Consider the following 19,179-nt stretch of genomic DNA (forward strand, 5'->3'; position numbering starts at 1 on the left):
TGTCTTTGTAGCTGTCATAGTGCCTTGCAAATAATAGGTGACCAATAAATATCTGAATTAATGACTTTTCTTCTTACCCAGTTCTATTTAAAACCTTGGATTCACATCCTTCCTCTGAATTCTTACAGTCTAGCCTATAATTTTATCATCAAAGGGTCTCATTATTGCAGTAGTCACTTTCTGATTCCATTGCTTCCTTCTTCATCATTGAAGGGGGATATGCTAAGCTATGATGTCAAAAAAACCACCCCAAATAAACACAGATTCACTTCTCACATAAAACCTGATGTAAGTTAGTCTACTCCATCGTCATTTGAATATGTTGCCTCCAAAGTCATCATGGAAGAAAAACCTGGAGGATTTTGTGGGACATTTTAAAGGGCCATCACTTTTGTCCATACCTCATAAGCCAGAACTCAGAACCAAGAGGCTAGGAAAGTAAATAAGCACCTCAGTATTTGTTTAACACCAACAGCTCTTGTTGGTTACATTTTGCATATTACTGTTAGGCCATGCTTTCCAAATTCCTTACTCAGGACCCAAAATTGCTCCTCAGTTAATGAAAGCGTCCCTAATGTAAAAGTTTGACTTGACATGATCCCACATTGCTGAACTTTAAGTCTTGACTCTTCAAACTTCTGTTCCCTGGACCCAGTTGGATATTTTTACTTTATCAAAGGTCAGGCATCAGGAAACTCTGACTCTAGACATCTGCTTAAAGTGAAACCCGAAGAGGACTTTGCCAACCTACTAACATCCCTGTTGATCTTTGTCCACCTTTCTTTGAGTAGGTGAGTAGCAGGAAAGACTTCCTACGTGGAGTTCCGAAGCACCTTGAAAAACACTTCACAGAGTACAGAATCTATTGAAGTGGATAATATTTGATATTATTTAATAACATTAAGTAGAAAATATAAAGGACTATTGATAACCTTTTAGCTGTTGTCTCTGAGAGTTGAATCTTTCATTTACTGCCTTGTTAAATGTAAACTGAGGATCAAATATTTCCCTAAGATATTCTGGCAATGTCAACAAGATAAGACTAAAATTCAGAATTTTAACAGATTTTTGAGTTAACAGATTTTTGTTTACCTCTAAACAAATTCATTTTTAAATTTAGTATTCTACAGAGGATTTTTTTTTTTTTTTTGTATTTTTCCGAAGTGAGAAGCAGGGGAGAAGCAGACAGACCCCTGCAAGTACCCGACCGGGATCCACCTGGCATGCCCACCAGGGAGCAATGCTCTGCCCATCTGGGGCGTTGCTCCACTGCAATCAGCCATTCTAGCACCTAAGGCAGAGGCCATGGAACCATCCTCAGTGCCCAGGCCATGCCTGCTCAAGTGAAGCCTTGGCTGCGGGAGGGGAAGAGACAGAGAGAAAGGAGAGGGGGAAGGGTGGGGAAGCAGATGGGTGCTTCTGTGTGCCCTGGCCAAGAATCGAACCTGGGACTTCCACACGCCCAGCTGACGCTCTACCACTGAGCCAACTGGCCAGGGCCTCTACAGAGGATTTTTTTTAAATATGAAATACTGTTCCATCTCTTGCTAAAAGTTCTGAGGAAAGGACCATTTTACCTTGTAATGTGTCTCACAATAGGTCATACAGTAGTGGAGGCCTTAAATTTTGAGATTTTAGCTTCACCTAATGGCCATTAGTAGGATCCAATCTTGGCGTAAGAACTGGTCAAATTGGAAGTATGCCAGCATTAAGGTAAAAGGTAGGGCTGATAGAGCATGGTCCTGACACACCAAGGTTATGGGTTCATTCTCTGGTCAGGGCACATAGAAAAATCAACCAGTGAGTGCATAAATAAGTGGAACATGTTGATGTTTCTCTTCCTCTCTCTAAAATCAATTTTAAAAAATTTAAATAAAAGACAAAAGGTGGAAGTCTTGGTAGTGTTTGTGGTGCTTTAGCCTAAGACTTTGAAATTAGCTTTGAGGAAATGAAATAATGTCTCTGGTGCTTAAAAAAGCCCTATCTAAATTTAAAAAGAGAACTGAATACTTATCACATAGATTAACAGATGCATTCCACAAATTAGCTCTGCAATGCTAGAGGCCTTTGAAATGAATGTGGTAGGTAGAGAAAATCTGTGCACTGAATTAACAAATACCTGTCTAGGCATGAGAACTTGAGTTCCAAATCAAATGCACTTTCTAGAACTAGAAACTTCAGTAGGAAAATATCAAGCTAATCTTGATTTAGGACTGAAATACCTTCACTATGTGCTATTAGCTCTTAGTCTACTCTGTGAGAAACTTCATGTTGCTGATATTCTCTTTTTCTTCACTTCAGCTCCACAAGACCCTTAGATTCCCTGATCTTTGGCTCTTCTACCCTCTAACTTGATCTCTTGTGGACCAGCCTGTCACCCAACTGTTCTTGTTTCTAGGGTGGTGGTTGCTTCTATCTTTGTTTTAATCCTATTGACTAAGATTCCTTATCCAGGCCCAGCTATTCCATTGATACCCTGGACACATTGCCTTCCTTTTCTTGTCACATATTCACTCATAACTGCTGAAGGCAAAAATATACCAAAAAGTTCAAAGTCCAGCCTGACTTGTGGAGGCACAGTGGATAAAGGGTTGACCTGGAATGCTGAGGTCGCCGGTTCGAAACCCCGGGCTTGCCTGGTCAAGGCACATATGGGAGTTGATGCTTCCTGCTCCTACCTCCTTCTCTCTCTCTCTCTCTCTCTTTCTCCCTCTCCTCTCTCTTTAAAAATGAATAAATAAAATCTAAAAAAAAAGTTCAAAATCCAGTTGTAACAGCTACTGCCTTGGCAGTTGTGTGTGTGTGTGTGGGGGGGAGGTACAGAGAGAGGGCGGGGGTCCCAGGCTTAAGAGGTCAGCCACAATGAACCAGGAGATGGGGCTATGTCCAATCTCAAAGAATACCACCAAGTCAAAGTTAACTCCGGATACAGCTCATATATGAGGGGTTATCCTTCAGTACAAAGCAGCAGGCATGAGAATGTAACTGAAAACCAGGCCACCAAGTCCCATTAGATATGTCCTTCTTGCCCTCGACATCAATCTATGAAACCAAATGCAGACTTCTATCCACATCTACAATGTAGAGACAGATTGGCTTCCTCACACCTGCATCTCTGAGAATTCCTTAGTAATAAAATATACTGCTCACAAAAATTAGAGGATATTTCAAAAGCAAATATGAAGCTATAAAATATCCCCTAATTTTTGTGAGCAGTATAGTTATTCCACAAAAAGCTGAGAGAGTATAGGCACCAAGATGAGAAGGACCAGGTTCTCATGTATAGATGTTTTTTTAAAAAACAATTATTTTAAAACTTTTGTGCCATATTGGCACTCCAGTGGATGAAGCATGGAGAAATAACATGGCATTCTCTCATCCTTTCGTATTTTAATTTTTCCCTTGCTTAGAGAGAAAGGAAGGAAGATGGTGAAGCATCAACTCCTTTCATTTTATTGTTCCATTTAATTGTGTGCTCATTACTTTTTGTACGTGCCCTAACTGGGGATTGAACCCATGACCTCTGGCATGGCGGATCAATGCTTTATCCACTGTGCCACCTGGCCAGGGTCTCTCCTTTCATCTTAATAAGCAGGGATCTGGGACTTTAATAGAAAAAAATGGAATGATAGTGAAGCCCATTAGCAGAGGCCACAAAAACCAGTCCCCATGATAAAGATCTGGCCCCTGGAATAGTGCCCAGTTTGTTGAACATGCTAGAGATACCATTTTCCCCATATATAAGATGCTCCCATGTATAAGACACACCTTAAATTGGGGGCCCAAAATTTGGAAATGTATTATATAAAGTTATTGTACTCAAGTTTTATTCATCATAAAATTCATACCACTCCTCATTACTGTCAAAACTCCCATCCATTAGCTTGTCCTTATCTGCATCTGATGACGAATCACTGTCTTCAACAATGAGCGCAGAAACAAGCGCAAAAAAACCGGGAAATATGAGTAAAAAAAACCTACAACCACTGTATAAGACACACCCAGTTTTTAGACCCCAAATTTTTCAAAAAAGGTGAATCTTATACATGGGGAAATATGGTACAGGTACTATGTAAGGATATAGATTTCTTTCCATCATACATATGTATTAAACCTGTGCAAAGTCTGCAGAAGAGGCAAGTGACCAAATACATTGGGATCAGCTGTTCAACACATTGAGCCATTTTGTAGAGCCTCATGATAAAGTAATATGCAATAGCTAAAATGTCAATAATGAACAGTAATCAGTGCTTACAATGGCAAAGACTGTTAGTTGCATAACTTATAGTCATTATTATTCTCTTCTTTAGTAATAGGAAATCTGAGACCGTTCTGAGCTGCAGAGTACCCAACTATTTCTCAGCCTCTCTTGCAGTGAGGTATCAGGTCAATGAAATGCTGCTATATCAAGTGTCAGTCCAATGGTATATTGATACATTTGAAATATGCTGAATAGAACTTCCAGAAAGGGACATCTAAAAAAACTTCCTTTTGCTCTTGTCCTTTCCTTCTTTCTACCTGAAACTGATTATTGATTTGGTAACAAGAGGGGATTTCTGTGATGGGGAAGAGTTAACAAAAGTTAGGTTATTTCCTCATGTTACAGACATGTCAGCTGGTGAGGCTTTTCATATACACCCCTCTTTGAAAATTGCCCATTACTGCTGATGGAGGGGTGGAGGCCTCCCTAAAGTGGTTCTCTGAGGTGGCAGGGCTGTGTTTTCCACATGTCCCTTCTCCTCCAGGCCTAGATGATTAGACCAAAAGCAGCTAACCTAGACATTGGTTAGGAAGTTAAGTGTGGCCATCTGTGTAGCAGAAACCCAATATAATAGGGTCTTATACAAAATACCAGTTTATACCTCTTGTTAAAGCCCAGGCTGTGTTCCATCAAACTGTCAAGGGTTCACTTCTTTCTGTCTTGTTAGTTCACTATTCCTAGAGTGCTACCTTGTCCGCATGCTCCATGAATACTTGTCTGTGTTCCTGCCAGCATGTAGGTACTTTTGCTCTTCACTTTAAGAATGACTTTTCCTTTCATCCTCTGGCAAGAGGCAGGGGTGTTGAGAAAGGTATTCTTTTAGTTCGGGAAGCCTGATGACTAGCTAAAAGTGGGAACTATTTTAGAGAAAAGAGAAAGGGACATTGTGGCTTCTACTGAAACACGGACAGTCTGGCTAATTTAATTTTCTTTCTTGGGAATCGAACTGGATGGAAAATTGGTTACTTTATAGTGGGAAGATAAGCAAGAACATGCGTGCACTAGCATGAAAATACACCCACTTCCGGCTGGTGGCTCCTAAAGCTCGTTGGGAGTCTGCAGGACTTGCAGGTTCCAATCTCTTTGAGGTCCGCGGGACAAGTGGGACCTGGCTCTTTCTAGGCTGAGATCCTACTTCTCATTATTCCGAGGGGCAGCCTGGAATTAACGTCCCGGATTACTTGGGGGTAATCTCTGTCCCCACCAAAACGGGCCTAAAGTCGGGGAGGCACAGGAGAGGAAACGCGGTGCGAGAGCTTCTCAGTGCGAGCACAGCAGCGGAGAAGGGAATCCTGTAGGTGGGGGCGCTGCCCTGCGCAGGGTCCATTTGCAGGGAGTGAAGGTTCCGTGAGAGTTGTGGTTTGGAGAGGGTGAGGGCATCTTTCGGGGCCACAGCCCAGAAACGACATCGAAGAAGGATTGACATTGACCCTTCGAGTGGCCGGAAGGCACTTCCTGAGCGGCCGAGGTTGCCCTAAAGCCTAGTCTCATTGTTGAGAGTCACAAGAGACTGTACCCTGCCTGCGGAAGGGGGCCTGACGAGAGTGCCGCGAGGGCCTCTGGGAAGCTGCGTCTGGTGATGCGCTACGCCGCGCAGAGGGTCCTGGGAGTTGTAGTTCACCCTTGTGTTCGGGCTTGCACATCTTGTCTGGGTCGACTCCTATATCTATCTGTCGCCCGCCAGTCTTCCTCACTGTCTGGCGTGAGGTGGAAGCGACTTGTATGCGGTTCTTTCTAAGCCTGGGTGGCTGGAGGGAGGAAGTCTGGCAGAGAGGTCCCCCGGGTGGGCGCCAGTCGGCCTGGCGAGGGTCGCACGCGTCCCTGGGCCTCTGGGGAGTGTCTGGAGGTCCCCTGCGCGGCCCGGGAGGGAGTCGCCATTGAGCCTGAGGACAGAGGTTGGAATTTGGGGGGTATGTGGCGCTGTGCCTGCTGGAGAGATAAAAGGAGAATGACTGTCCTCTGGCTGGGGTCAGCTCAGGAATGGGAGGCATCTCTTCTCAGAAAGAATCCTTTTTTGGAGAGAGAGCTGCTGCCTGCATTGTCTGCTGACCTGTAGGATAATGCATGCCTCCCTTGTCCCCCAAATCAACAGATCTATTTGACTTTTGATAACGATTTCCTCTTGTCCTCACAGGAACCCTATAAGGTGATAGGAAGGAGACTATTAGACCCATTTGGCAGATGAGGAAAGTGAGAATTTGAGAAGTCACAGGATTTGTTTAGAATCCTGGATATTTCTCCATAAGACTCATCGCTTTTCTGCGAAGGCCAGTTTTTTATCTGAAAAACTAGTGTTCAAAAAGACTTTAGTCTTCCTTCATCTAGTGAGCCTGGAATAGAACAGGGAATCATTAACTAAGGCACAGATTGACACTGATTCTTTGATTATTATTTTGGTTATCACCCAGCAGATGACAGATAGAAATATGTATTTAACTTATGTGTCTAGATTTTCATCGTAGAGTTCTATTGGAGTTTAAAGGCAGATGAGGACAGCAGGAGCCTGAGGCAGCCATAGTCATGGCTTGATCAGGGATGTTGTGGGATTGTCCTTTGGTTCCCTGGGTTGATTCTTAGGTGACAGGTAGATGTGTATGGCAGTTTCTGTGAGTTCATTGCAAGACAAGAGTAATCATGGCTCCTGTCTCCACTTCTAGGGTCACTTTTAAGGACTCAGACCTTCCCCATGCTGGAAACCCAGAATAAAATGGCATGACCACAGTGCTGCTGACCCCTACATCCCAGGTGGGTCTAGATTACTTCTTTTTTTTCTTCTGTTCTGAGAGCATGGATATGGTTTTTTCCCTTGTTATGGAATGGCTCAGCCTTGAATTCTAGACCACTGTGTTCTCCCTGATAAACTGAGAAGTGATGAACCTCACGATAAGTGTTCCTCACTTGTGCAAAACTTTCCCCTTGGCATTATTTCTTTGCTATCCACTTAGTGCTTGATGCACAGTACAGTACAGTACAGTAGTAGCTCTGCAGTACTGTAATTGGCCTCATGGTGAGAAGTAAACTAATAAAAGATCCTGTCTCATGAAGGAGGAGGTAATATATAGATAAGTAAAATAGTTCAACAGCAAGAAATATACAGATGTATACATATACATATTTCAATGCAGAAATGACTGGTACAGACAAGTCATAATAGGCCATGGAAGAAGTTTTCCATCCTCTAAAGTATTTGGGAAAATAATATTGGGATAAAAGCTGCACTTTGAAAAACAAGAGAGAATAGGGAACTGGGGAATAGAATACAGGAATATTCCAAGAGAGAGAACAGCTTTGGCAAAATAAGTCTCCAAGTGATGAGAGAATTGGGGGCTATGAGTGGTATGTGTGTCACTGTGGAGTGAGTTGGAGTGTGGTGAGGGGACTGGGATATGTGGCAACTATATCACAGGAAAATCCATAGTAGGTCCTATTCCAAAGGCAAATAAGGCTCCATTAAAGTTTTTAGAGGTCCAGCAAGATGAAGCATGCCATGACTGACTGGAGAGAGAAGATTGGTCAAAAGCTTCTGTAGGGCCTGGCCTAGGCACTGAGATAATGGCAGACCCTGTGAATAGGCTGTTAGTAGTTAAGTTTTTGGGGAGTCAGAAGTTATATGCAGATTTTCAACTACACCGGGTGGGTGGTTGGTGCTCCTAACCCCCGTGTTGTTCAAGGATCAACTATATTTTGCTTGTGATGATCACTCCTGAAACATTTGGCCTTAAGGGACCATAAACCAAAAGAGAGTAGTGATTTCCTACTTCTAATTTGTATAGAATAACAAATTAAATTATTTGGGGCAGGTGATTTTCAAAGTAGATAGTTCTTTTTTTTAACTTACTTCATTATGTGAATTGTTTTAACAGTTGTTCTTGAACTGGGCTATATTGTAAACATTAGAATACTGATCATAAACAAAGTTAGCCATTATATTCATACATATGTTCAAGGGCTATGGTAACAGTGGTGGTTCAAAAAAGGGTAAGACTGGTTCATTTGCTAGCATCCCAGGGATTGGTGTCTCATTTAAGTTGAAGTTGTGTAGAATTTTTTTTACAGAACTAGAAAAGTTTGTTTTAGCAGCAGTAAGCAGACCCAACTACAGATTCTAAGCAGTACCCTGCTCCCTTGTCCCACATTTTAATAAACAGTCTAAACTTTGTATCTATCATCTAGATCAGAGTTAGACTAGAGTAAACATTTCTGCATTATTTTCAATGTTCGATACACTTATTATTTTTTAGATACAGACACACTTTTATTAAATAACTTCACAACAATTATTTTTAAGGCCAGTTTTGAAAATGTAATCTGTGTGCTTTGATAAATACAGAAACTTGTTATGAAAATAATGCTGAAATCAGTCTCAGTCTCTGAAATATAAACTTTTCCTCATACCATGTCCAAAGTTTAAAAATATAGACTGTTTCATTCCCAGTTTTTAAAAAATTAATTTAACATTCTTTAAATTAATTTTTAGAGAGAGAAAAGAAGGGAGAGAGAACGAGAGAGAGAGAGAGAAATAAACATTGATTTATTGTTCCACTTACTTATGCATTCATTAATTGATTCTTATATGTGTCGTGACTGGGGATAGAACCTACAACCTCGGCATATTGGGATGATGCTCTAACCAACTGAGCTACTGGGTCATTTTCAGTTTTGTTTTGTTTTTTTAATTTATTGTGTTTATATAGATTCTAGTGTCCCCCCGAATGCATCCCCCCTCCTCCATGTTCCCTCAACATCCCCCTTGTCCCCCTTCCTACAACACCCTCCCCCCTTCCCTCCAGGATTTACTTTTCTGCTTTTCTGCTCTCTATAACGCTGTGTATATAATTTCACCCATCTCTTTCCCTTCTCTGATCCCATCCTCTCATCCTCTTTCTCTCTGTCCGCTTTCCTCTGGTCCCTTTGATCCCGCCTCTGCCTCTATTCCATTCCTCCGTTCACATTGTTCATTAGATTCCTCAAATGAGTGAGGTTATATGATATTTCTCATTCTCTGCCTAGCTTATTTCACTTAGCATAATAGTCTCTAGGTCCATCCATATGGTTGCAAAAGGTAAGATTTCCTTCTTTTTCATGGCCCCCTAGTATTCCATTGTGTATATGTACCACAACTTTTTAATCCACTCGTCCATTGACGGACACTTAGGCTGTTTCCAGATCTTCGCAATTGTAAACAATGCTGCCATAAACATGGGGTACATTTCTTATTTTAAATCAGTGATGTGGTGTTCTTGGGATATATTCCTAAAAGTGGGATGGCTAGGTCAAAAGGCAGTTCAATTTTTAATTTTTTGAGGAATCTCCATACTGTTTTCCACAGTGGCTGTACCAGTCTGCATTCCCACCAGCAGTGCAGGAGGGTTCCCTTTTCTCTGCACCCTCTCCAGTACTTTATTATGTGTTGTTTTGTTAATGAGCACCATTCTGACTGGTGTGAGGTGATATCTCATTGTGGTTTTAATTTGCATTTCTCTAATGATTAATGATGTTGAGCATTTTTTCATATGCCTATTGACTATCTGTATGTCCTCTTTGGAGAAGTGTCTGTTCATTTCTTTTGCCCATTTTTGGATTGGATTTTTATCTTCCTGGTGTTAAGTTTTACAAGTTCTTTATAAATTTTGATTATTAACCCCTTATCAGACGTATTGTCGACTATGTTCTCACATTGTGTGGTTTGTCTTTTTATTTTGTTCATATTGTCTTTAGCTGTGCAAAAGCTTTTTAGTTTGATATAGTGCCATTTGTTTATCCTGTCCTTTATTTCACTTGGCCTTGGAGGTAAATCAGCAAATATATTGCTGCGAGAGATGTCGGAGAACTTACTGCCTATGTTTTCTTCTAAGATGCTTATGGTTTCACAACTTACATTTAAGTCTTTTATCCATTTTGAGTTTATTTTTGTGAATGGTGTAAGTGGGTGGTCTAGTTTGATTTTTTTGCAGGTAGCTGTCCATTTTTCCAACACCATTTGTTAAAGAGACTGTCTATACTCCATTGTATGCTCTTACTTCCTTTGTCAAATATCAATTGTCCATAAAAGTATGGGTTTATTTTTGGATTCTCTGTTCTGTTCCATTGATCTATATGCCTGTTCTTAGGCCAGTACCAAGCTGTTTTGAGTACAATGGTCTTGTAGTACAACTTGATCTCAGGAAGTGTGATACCTCCCACTTTATTCTTCCTTTTCAAGATTGCTGAGGCTATTTGTGTTTTCTTTTGGTTCCATATAAATTTTTGGAATATTTGTTCTATATCTTTGAAATATGCCATTGGTATTTTAATAGGAATTGCATTGAATTTATAAATTGCTTTGGGTAATATAGACATTTTAATGATGTTTATTCTTCCTATCCATGAACATGGTATATGCTCCCACTTGTTTGTATCTTCCTTGATTTCTTTTATCAATGTTTCATAATTTTTTGAATACAAGTCTTTAACCTCCTTCATTAAATTTACTCCTAGGTACTTTATTTTTTTTGTTGCAATAGTGAAGGGAATTGTTTTCTTAATTTCTCTTTCAGATAGTTCATTGTTGGTGTATAAAAATGCCTCTGATTTCTGAATATTAATTTTATATTCTGCCACCTTGCTGAATTCATTTATCAGGTCCAGTAGTTTTTTGACTGAGACTTTAGGGTTTTCTATATACAATATCATATCATCAGCAAATAATGATAGTTTTACTTCTTCTTTTCCAATTTGGATGCCTTTTATTTCTTTTTCTTGTCTGATTGCTGTGGCTCGGACTTCCAGAACTATGTTGAATAAGAATGGTGAAAGGGGGCACCCCTGCCTTGTTCCTGATCTTAATTTTTTTTACAGAGACAGAGAGAGAGTCAGAGAAAGGGATAGATAGCGACAGACAGACAGGAACAGAGATGAGAAGCATCAATCATTAGGTTTTCATTGCGACACCTTAGTTGTTCATTGATTGCTTTCTCATATGTGCCTTGACCACAGGCCTTCAACAGACCGAGTAACCCCTTGCTCAAGCCAGTGACCTTGAGTCTAAGCTGGTGAGCCTTGCTCAAACCAGATGAGTTCACATTCAAGCTGGGGACTTTGGGGTCTTGAACCTGGGTCCTCTGCATCCCAGTCCAATGCTCTATCCACTGCGCCACCGCCTGGTCAGGCCTTGTTCCTGATCTTGAGATTGCTTTTAATTTTTGCCCATTGAGTATGATGTGGGCCGTGGGTTTGTCATAGATGGCCTTTATCATGTTGAGGTATGTTCCCTGTATTCCCACTTTGCTGAGAGTTTTGATCATAAATGGGTGCTGTATTGTATCAAATGCTTTTTCTGCATCTATTGATATTATCATGTGGTTTTTCTCCTTCTTATTGTTTATGTGATGAATCACATTGATTGATTTGCAAATATTGTACCATTGTACCACCCTTGCCTCCCCAGAATAAATCCCACTTGATCATGATATATATATTTTCATGTATTGCTGGTTCTGGTTTTCTAATACTTTGTTGAGAATTTAGCACCTAAATTCATCAGGAATATTGGCCTATAATTTTCTTCCTTTGTATTGTCTTTGCCTGGTTTTGGAATCAGAATTATGGTCGCCTCATAAAAGGAGCTTGGAAGTCTTACCTCCTCCTGAATTTTTGAAATAGCTTGGAAAAGATAGGAGTTAATTCTTTGAATATTTGATGAAATTCACCTGTGAAGCCATCTGGCCAAGGGCTTTTGTTTGTTGGCAGTTTTTTGATAACTGTTTTGATCTCATTTGTTGTAATTGGTCTGTTTAGGTTTTCTGATTCTTCCAGATTGATTTTTGAAAGATTATGTTTCGAGGAATTTGTCCATTTTACCTAGGTTGTATAATTTTTTGACATACAGTTCTTCATAGTATTTTCTTACAATCCTTTGTATTTCTGCTGTGTCAGTTGTTACTTCTCCACTTTCATTTCTAATTTTATGTATCTGAGTCCTCTCTCTTTTTTTTCTTGGTGAGTCTCTTTAAAGGTTCATCGATCTTGTTTACCTTTTCAAAGAACCAGCTCTTGGTTTCATTGATCCTCTGTATTGTTTCTTTAGCCTCTATGTCATTTATTTCTGCTCTGATCTTTATTATTTCCTTCCTTCTACTTCCTCTGGGTTTTACTTGCTGTTCTTTTTCTCGTTCTTTTAGTTGTTGGGTTAAGTTGTTTATTTGAGCTTTTTCTAGCTTCTTAAGGTATGCCTGTAATGCTATGAACTTCCCTCTCAAAACTGCTTTTGCTGTGTCCCATAAATTTTGAGTTGTTGTATGCTTATTTTCATTTGTTTCAAGGAAATTTTTTATTTCTTCTTTGATCTCATTGTTGACCCATTCATTATTTAATAACATGCTATTTAGTTTCCAAGTGTCTGAGTGTTTTTCAGTATTTCTAACTGATTTCTAGTTTCATGCCATTGTGATTAGAGAAGATGCTTGATATGATTTCATCTTCTTAAATTTGTTGAGACTGCTTTGTGCCCTAACATGTGGTCTATCCTAGAGAATGTACCATGAGCACTTGAAAATAATGTATATTCTGCTGCTTTTGGGTCAGAGGTTCTGAAGATATCTATTAAATCCATTTGATCTAGTGTGTCCCTTAAGTCTGCTGTTTCTTTGTTAATTTTCTTTCTTGAGGATCTATCCAGTGATGTTAGTGGGGTATTGAAATTCCCAACTATTATAGTAGTGCTGTTGATCTCTCCCTTTATGTCCATCAAAGTCTGCTTTATATATTTAGGTGCTCCTATGTTAGGTGCATAGATATTTATAATGGTTATCTTCTCCTGTTGGATTTTCTCCCTTTATCATTATGTAGTGACCTTCTTTATCCCTTACTACCATCTTTGTTTTAAAGTATATTTTGTCAGATATAAGTATTGCTACCCCAGCTTTTTTTTTTATTTTCATTTGCATGAAATATTTTTTTCCATCCTTTTACTTTCAGTCTATGTGTATCTTTTGTTTTGAGGTTGGTCTCTTGTAGACAGCATATGTACGGGTCCTGTTTTCTTATCCACGCAGCTACCCTATGTCTTTTGATTAGAGTATTTAGTCCATTTACTGATATGTAGTTGTTTATTGCCATTTTATTCTTTAAATCTACATTCCTCTTTTACTAGATTTTTTCACCACTTTGTTTTATTTATAGGAGGCCCCTTAACATTTCTTGCAGCATTGGTTTGATTGTAATAAATTCCTTGAAATTTTTTTTTTTGGTCTGGGAAGCTTTTTATTTCTCCTTCAATTTTATTTTATTTTATTTTATTATTATTATTTTTTAAGGTGTTGTTTCTTTTTTTTTAAATTTTATTTATTTATTTTTCACAGAGACAGAGAGTGAGTCAGAGAGAGGGATAGACAAACAGGAACGGAGAGAGATGAGAAGCATCAATCGTTAGTTTTTCATTGCGCGTTGCAACACCTTAGTAGTTGTTCATTGATTGCTTTCTCACATGTGCCTTGACCGCAGGCCTTCAGCAGACCGAGCAACCCCTTGCTGGAGCCAGCGACCCTGGGTCCAAGCTGGTGAGCCTCGCTCAAACCAGATGAGCTCGCACTCAAGCTGGCGACCTCGGGGTCTTGAACCTGGATCCTTCTGCATCCCAGTCCGACGCTCTATCCACTGCGCCACCACCAGGTCAGGCATCCTTCAATTTTAAACGATAGCCTTGCTGGATAAAGAAGTCTTGGTTGTAGGTTCTTGTTCTGCATTACTTTGAATATTTCTTGCTATTCCCTTCTGGCCTCAAGTGTTTCTGTTGAAAAGTCAGATGTCATCCTTATGGGAGCTCCTTTGTAGGTGTTTGACTGCTTTTCTCTTGCAGTTTTTATATTTCTTAGCTTTGGTATTTTGATTATGATATGTCTTGGTGTGGGTCTCTTTGGGTTCTTTTTTAATGGGGTTCTCTGTGCTTCTTGAACCTGTGACTCCTTCATCAATTTAGGGAACTTTTCAAGTATGATTTCTTCAATCAGGTTTTCTATCTCTTGTTCTTTCTCTTTTCCTTTAGAAACCCCTATTATGTGGATATTGTTTCTCTTCATGTTGTCACAGCGCTCTCTTAGAGTTTTCTCAAACTTTTTGATCCTCTTTTCTTTTTGTTGTTCTGCTTCCATGCTTTCGATTATCTTGTCCTCTAAGTCGCTGATTTGATCCTCTGCTTCATCCAGCCTGCTTTTAATTGCTTCTAGTGTAGTCTTCATTTCTGATATTGTGTTTGTCATTTCTGTCTGGTTTCTTTTTATGATTTCGGTGTCTTTTTTGATGCTTACACTTTATTTAGGTGCTCATTAAGTCCATCCATTGTAGCTTTGAGATCCTTAAGCATCCTAACAATCATTATTTTAAACTCTGCATTTGGTAATTTGATTAATTCCATTTCATCCAGTTTTTTGGGGGGGGATTTTTCTTATGTTCCTCTGTCTTCTCATTGTTTCTGTGTGTGGTTTGCAGGCTTATTCAAGTTGTAGTGTCCTTAATTAGTAGAGCTACTTTAAAGTCATGATTTGCCTGCTGTCTGTTTGCTTAACTCAGCAGGGAGCTTAGTTGAAACTGTATCCAGGGCCCTGGCCGGTTGGCTCAGTGGTAGAGCATCGGCCTGGTGTGTGGGAGTCCCGGGTTCGATTCCCGGCCAGAGTACACAGGAGAAACGTCCATCTGCTTCTCCACCCCTCCCCCTCTCCTTCCTCTCTGTCTGTCTCTTCCCCTCCCGCAGCCGAGGCTCCATTGGAGCAAAGTTTGCCTGGGTGCTGAGGATGGCTCTGTGGCTTCTGCCTCAGGTGCTAGAATGGCTCTGATTGCGGCAGAGCAATGCCCCAGATGGGCAGAGCATTGCCCCCTGGTGGGCATGCCGGGTGGATCCTGGTCGGGCGCATGTGGGAGTCTGTCTGACTGCCTTCTGTTTCCAGCCTCAGAAAAATACAAGAAAAAAAAAAAGAAACTGTATCCAGGAATGCGGTGGGTGTGATATCTGAGAATCTGAAGGTATGTGTTGTGCCAGTTACTCTCTGAGGGTGGGGCATTCTCAGTATGAAGGGGAGGTGTAGCTCAGGTCCCCCTGGAAACCTGAGTCAGTGCCCCTCCTCCTTACTTCCTCCTTTCTGTCATGTCTTTCACGATTGGAGCTGGAGAGCTCTTTAGAGGTGGGACACCTGGATCCACTTTAAGCTTGTGCTGGGTGGAAGGATCAACCCCTCCCCCAGCTATGGCTGCCTCCGCACGAGAGACTGAGTCAGCTTAATTCAGGTTGGCCCAGGCACTCCTCTCCCCATCACCATTTGTCTCGCTCTCCCCACTTTCCTTATTCTTGACCAGTCAGTCCTATCAGCCCTCGGAGCCCGTGGATCCCCAGGCAAGTGGCTGTGAGCGATATTTTCTTCTCTGTCCCTTCAAGGCACCCCAGCTGCTTCCTACATACAGAACTTTCTCTCTTCTCCCCACTCAATACTGTCCGGCTGTCTCCTCCAGTCCCTGGGTATCTAGGCTGGGTCTCTGGTTCTGAGACTGAGGGTCCCTGCCTCTGAGGGTCTCTCTTCTTGTAATGAGAGCCCTTCTAGACCCTCAGTCTTCCCTTGCTCCTAGGAGCAGGGAACACCCACCACATCCCCACACTCCCTAGCAGGATTGGTGTGGATTCTTCTGTGCTCCTTGGTTTTTGAGTCCTGTTCTTTTAGTCCAAGGTTAGTTTTTTATGATGATTGTTCCTAAATTAATTTGTAATCCATTTTGGTGGTAGGAGATGGTAGTCTGCGTGTCTGCCTACTCCACTGCCATCTTCCATTTCTCAAATGTCCTTTTTCAGTTTTGACCAAGTTCTTTCCCTAGTTCTTAGGTTATCAAATAAATCTTTTAAATCTCCAGCCAGAGAACTGGTTGTTGGAAACACATTAATATATAAGTCCACATTTACATGCTATCTTGAGAGGAGGGCAGTTCTATCTCTTCAACCTCAAGCTCAATGAAGGCAGTAGCCACCTTCTGCATCCCCTACAAGACTTAGACCTTAACATTTATACTAGTTATTGGTTTATAAGCAGGTGCGTGGAGGGTGAACTTTACTTCCTCCATTTTCCTACTTAGTGTTGCCCTCCTATCCTCTTGCCACCCAAGCCAGGTGGCCTAGAGCAGTGGTCCCCAACCCCCGGGCCGCGAACCGGTACCGGTCCATGGGCCATTTGATACCGGTCCACAGAGAAAGAATAAATATCTTACATTATTTCCGTTTTATTTATATTTAAGTCTGAACGATGTTTTATTTTTAAAAAATGACCTGATTCTCTCTGTTACATCCATCTAAGACTCACTCTTGACACTTGTTTTGTAAGTTCGACAATTATATTTAAAAATACCACAGTTTTTATGCCGGTCACATAATTTTATTTTGTGCATTTATCTGTCCCACCTTAAAGACCAGTCCGTGAAAATATTTCCATGGCCCAAAAAATGTTGGGGACCACTGGCCTAGAGTTCATCTTGCCTCCAGAACTTACTTTCTCCACCCCTCTAACTGGGTGAACCCCTTTCTTCTTGCCTCCAGAACCCAGCTGGCCCCTTTTTTCTTGCCCTTATGGCTCATTTTCCTCTTCTTGGCCACCTCTTCCTAGTCCCCCTTCCTCTGGCTTATTGGTGGCCCTTGTCACATCCAGCTGAAGCTTTTTGCTGTTTGTGATTTGCAGCATCTCCAGTCTCCAGCTGGCTCTATTTTCTCTACTGCAAAGTCCCAGAAAAGGGATTGAAACTTCTTTTTCTTCTTAAAATTTTATTTATTTTAAAGAGGAAAGGCGAGAGAGAGAGACAGAAACATCGATTTATATCTGTATGTGCCCTGATTGCACATCAAACTGGCAACCTCTGCATATCCGGACAATGGTCTAACCAACTGAACTATTTGGTCAGGGCTGGAACTTTCTCTTCTTGCTGGACTTCCTGGGTATCTTCTGTTTGGGCAAGCACAGTGGTCCCCAACCCCCGGTCCGCGGACTGGTACCGGTCCGTGGGCCATTTGGTACCGGTCCACAGAGAAAGAATAAATAACTTACATTATTTTCATTTTATTTATATTTAAGTCTGAACGATGTTTTATTTTTAAAAAGTGATCAGATTCCCTCTGTTACATCCATCTAAGACTCACTCTTGACACTTGTCTTGGTCACGTGATATATTTATCCATCCCACCCTAAAGGCTGGTCATGAAAATATTTTCTGATATTAGACTGGTCCATGGCCTGACCAGGCGGTGGCGCAGTCAATAGAGCATTGGACTGGGATGCAGAAGGACCCAGGTTCGAGACCCCAAGGTCACCAGCTTGAGTGCGGGCTCATCTGGTTTGAGCAAGGCTCACCAGCTTGGACCCAAGGTCGCTGGCTCCAGCAAGGGGTTACTCAGTCTGCTGAAGGCCCACGGTCAAGGAACATATGAGAAAGTAGTCAATGAACAAGTAAGGTGTTGCAACATGCAATGAAAAACTAATGATTGATGCTTCTCATCTCTCTCCGTTCCTGTCTGTTTGTCCCTGTCTATCCCTCTCTCTGACTCACTCTCTGTCTCTGTAAAAAATAAACAAATAAATAAAATTTAAAAAAAAAACCAGTCCATGGCCCAAAAAAGGTTGGGAACACTGGGAAAGCAGCCTTGGAAGTGCCCCACAGAAGTGCTGGAAACCTTGGCCACTTGCAAGGTGCAGCCCAGCTCCTCCTTACTCTGGTGTCCCATAGGGTACATGCCAGCTGAGCTGGGCAGCTGCATCTTGTGTGCATGGACTAAGTTACATGGCTGGTTCAGCTCGTTCTTGGCTGCCTGTTCCTTTTAGCCAGAATCTGCTTGGCCAACTGGTCCTCCAAGGGGTCGGCACTACCAGGCACTTCAATTAGCCATTCCTTGATGTCATCCAGGTGTGCTGGTAGTGGCACCTCACTGGCCGCTCATCTCATCCCACACCAGATTGGTCATCTAGGGTTGGATGTCTTTGGGGCACACAAACGGCTGCTGATGTGTAAGCAGCCGCGGCTGGGTACAGGCTTCTCATGGGGCAGGTGAGTGGTGGGCTCTGTAGCTGTACCACTGCGCTTCTTCCACGTGTTTTGTGGGCACTGCCACAGCCACAGCTGATCAATGAGCAGCTGTATGTTGTCTCACCAGGGACCTCAGTTCAGCCTCCAGTGTGGGTCCCCTGTGTTACAGGCCTGTGGGGGAGTTTAGTCCAAGGCCATCAGGTTATCCTATTGGTAGAACTCCAGCTCCAGCTCCCTGTGCGCCGTAATGCACTGCAGCGTCTTGGCTTCGTCCTGATCCACCTTTGCCAGTAGCTTCTCCAGTTTCTGGCCTCCAAGTCTCGGGGAAGGCAATTCCTGTTTGATATACTCTGTTCCATTCCCCACCTCTGTTCCCATGCACTTTTATAGAACACTCCTTTTATAAAGTTGATTCTACTAATTCTTGTTCAAGTATTTCTTCCTTCTTATCTGAGAAATAGTGACAGTGTTCCTGCTGTGTGCCAGGTACTGGGGCTGCTTCAGTGAGGAAAAACAGACCTGGCCCTGGCTCTCAAGGAGTTTAGCTTGAATGGGACAGAGAGATGTTAATCAGGAAGTCTCCTCAAAGTGTACATGATCCAAGAGAAGGGAAGGAGCACGGTGCTACAACCCAGAGTCAGGGACGGCTTCCCTGAGGAGGTGACAGTTGAGCTGAGATCTGAAGTATGAGTGGGATTACAAAAGCTGAAAAGAAAGGGGGAAAATAAGCTAAAGGATGCATGGAGGGGGGAGCATTCAAGAACAGGAAGTGGCACATGAAAAGGGGCCAGATGGAATGGCAGTTTTCCAGCAGCTGAAAGGTGGCCTCCAGTGTATGATGGGGCTAAGGGTAGGTGCAGGCGGGAGTCAGACCCATCAGGACCTCAGACAGATAT

At 41.8% G+C, this 19,179-nt stretch overlaps 1 protein-coding gene and 1 pseudogene across 1 annotated transcript in view; one reads left to right on the forward strand and one right to left on the reverse strand.

The window, feature by feature from the left end:
* ZNF892 (zinc finger protein 892) overlaps nucleotides 1–19,179 on the forward strand; it is a 54,551-nt gene that overhangs the window by 17,232 nt on the left and 18,140 nt on the right. The window contains exon 7 of the mRNA XM_066372698.1: nucleotides 15,181–15,256. Coding sequence (XP_066228795.1) covers nucleotides 15,181–15,256 — 76 coding nt within the window. The remainder of the gene's footprint in view (nucleotides 1–15,180; nucleotides 15,257–19,179) is intronic.
* LOC136397368 (ribosome biogenesis regulatory protein homolog) lies at nucleotides 16,348–18,661 on the reverse strand (annotated as a pseudogene).

The sequence above is a fragment of the Saccopteryx leptura genome, chromosome 3, assembly GCF_036850995.1.
Source record: "Saccopteryx leptura isolate mSacLep1 chromosome 3, mSacLep1_pri_phased_curated, whole genome shotgun sequence".
Lineage (NCBI taxonomy): Eukaryota > Metazoa > Chordata > Mammalia > Chiroptera > Emballonuridae > Saccopteryx > Saccopteryx leptura.